Here is a 2,173-nt window from a genome sequence, read left to right on the forward strand (position 1 = left end):
TAGTGACAAAAATATTGCTTCATAGCTTTGACCAAAAACATATTCTTCATAGTTTGACACTAACATGTAAAATTTGAATAAAAGTTCAAACTTCAAAGTAACCATACAGGCCAAGAAAACATTAAGAATTACAAGTTAATTGAGAAGTGAGGCAATATCATTTGCTACATTTTGGGCATCACTGCTAGCTCCAAAGAATCCTCTTTGTGCAAGCCCAACGCAGTACAAATTGCTCTTACCCTTCCAGTAATTTGGAAAATTACTTGCCTTGACTAAACCATTCTCATTCAGAAGATCATCACCCCCCTGTAGGTAGTTCATATAACCATGTGATGATTTATATATATATATATAAGTTTAGATATGTTCAATGTGAAGTATTTAATTTGTCCTGTACCTTGAGCCACTTTTGTGTTGATGTATTGAAGCCAGTGCAGAATATGATCGAATCAAATGAGTGGCACTTGCCATCTCTAAACAACACTTCGTTACCTCTAACTTTCTCTATTTCTGCCGATAACACCTGAACGGCAACGTTATATGTCATACAATACAATACACCAAACTAATATAACATACGATGATAATTGATAGATAAAGACAACACACTACTAAATATTGTTATTTAATATAGTATGCCTGGACATTTTGAGTCGTAAGGACCAGACAAAGACCTATACATGTACTTAGATAAATGTGACTAAAAATATGATTTTTAAATAATGTGACTAAAAATATTATTAAAATATAAAAAATATTATTTTAATTTTAACAACACTTATTAATAGGGACCGAAATTACCATAGAAAATATGAATATACCTGAATCTCTCCATGCTTGATTTTCTTGATAGTTCCCAAGTCAATGATAGGAAACTTGCCATACTTGATTTTCATGGTGAAAGGTCCTTCACTTGGCCAAGGTAACCCATACTTGCTCAGATCCCCATACACTATCTTACTCACTATAACAAGCAGCTTCTCCACCGTGCTTAGGGACAAATACTTTAACAACATCCCTGAATAATACATCATATTCCTTGATAGAATATGAACCTACATAATAATACAAACAAGAAACAATAACATTAATCTGCAAAACAGAGCTAGAAATCACAAAATACATCAGAAACTATACAAATATTTCTAAACACATTAATGGCGTAAAAATTAGGTGAAAACAAGTGTTTTACCGGTATACTTAAAAACTTTCCCAAATTATTATGTGCGAGAAGGATCGTAGTTAGAGTAATCACACTTGTGGAGATAGTACCAGAAACTACCTACCGGGCTTCGAACAATGATGGAAGGTTTGGCACCGAAATTGGACAAGTCCAAAGCGATCTCCATGCCAGAATTACCAGCACCAACAACAAGAACATGTTCATCTTTGAACTCCTTCCCATTCTTGTATCCTGTGGAGTGCATCACTCTCCCTTTGAAACTCTCCAAACCTTCAACCCGAGGGACACGTGGCTCGGCAGTCTCCCCAGTAGCCACCACCAAGAACCTTCCAGAGTACTCTTCAACCTCACCGGAGCTTCTATTCTTAGCCTTCACCTTCCACTTCCGATCCACCTCATCAAACTCCGCAAGCTCCACAGATCTGTGGTACAAAGGGTTGATGTTGAAGTGCTTCACATATGAGTCTAAATACTCAATGAAGAGCTTCTTAGGAACATAGCGAGGGTAGGAATCAGGGAATGGAAGAAAGGGAAGCTCACACACTTTTTTTCCAAGGTGAAGGTGAAGACGGTCATAGGTGTATTTTTGCCATAAGGAAGCAAAACAATCTTCTCTTTCGAGAAGAGTGAATGGTACTGATTTTTGTGTTAAGCATGCTGCAGCAGCTAAACCTGAAGTTCCAGCACCTACGATTATCACTTCTGCTTTTTCCACCATTCTTCTTTTTCTTCAATTTCTCTATATTCTAACAAGGTGGTTATTTGCTGACTTCGAAAAACCAAGAATTCCACAATTGTGGTTGAAACGGTTGCCAAATGCCAGACCAACATATAAGACATTTAAAAGTTTCGGATGGAAAGTCTACGTCAAACTATTTTAAATGAATAAATCTTTTTAAGTAAAAAACTAAATAAAAAACAAACTATACTTTCTGGATCAGAAAATGAGGAGAGATGATGAATGAGGTGTGGATTTGGAAGAAGCTCACA

The 2,173-nt window shown here is 36.3% G+C and overlaps 1 protein-coding gene across 1 annotated transcript; it reads right to left on the bottom strand.

Moving 5' to 3' along the window:
- Nucleotides 1-1,901, bottom strand: LOC107645590 (probable indole-3-pyruvate monooxygenase YUCCA10). Its single transcript, XM_016349640.2, has 4 exons — nt 1,287-1,901; nt 822-1,055; nt 398-523; nt 1-306 (listed from the first exon to the last, which is right to left on the bottom strand). The coding sequence occupies exons 1-4, from the start codon at nt 1,899-1,901 to the stop codon at nt 136-138; spliced, it is 1,146 nt and encodes a 381-aa protein (XP_016205126.1). The 3' UTR covers nt 1-135.

This window comes from Arachis ipaensis, chromosome B06, assembly GCF_000816755.2.
Source record: "Arachis ipaensis cultivar K30076 chromosome B06, Araip1.1, whole genome shotgun sequence".
In the NCBI taxonomy this organism is placed as follows: domain Eukaryota; kingdom Viridiplantae; phylum Streptophyta; class Magnoliopsida; order Fabales; family Fabaceae; genus Arachis; species Arachis ipaensis.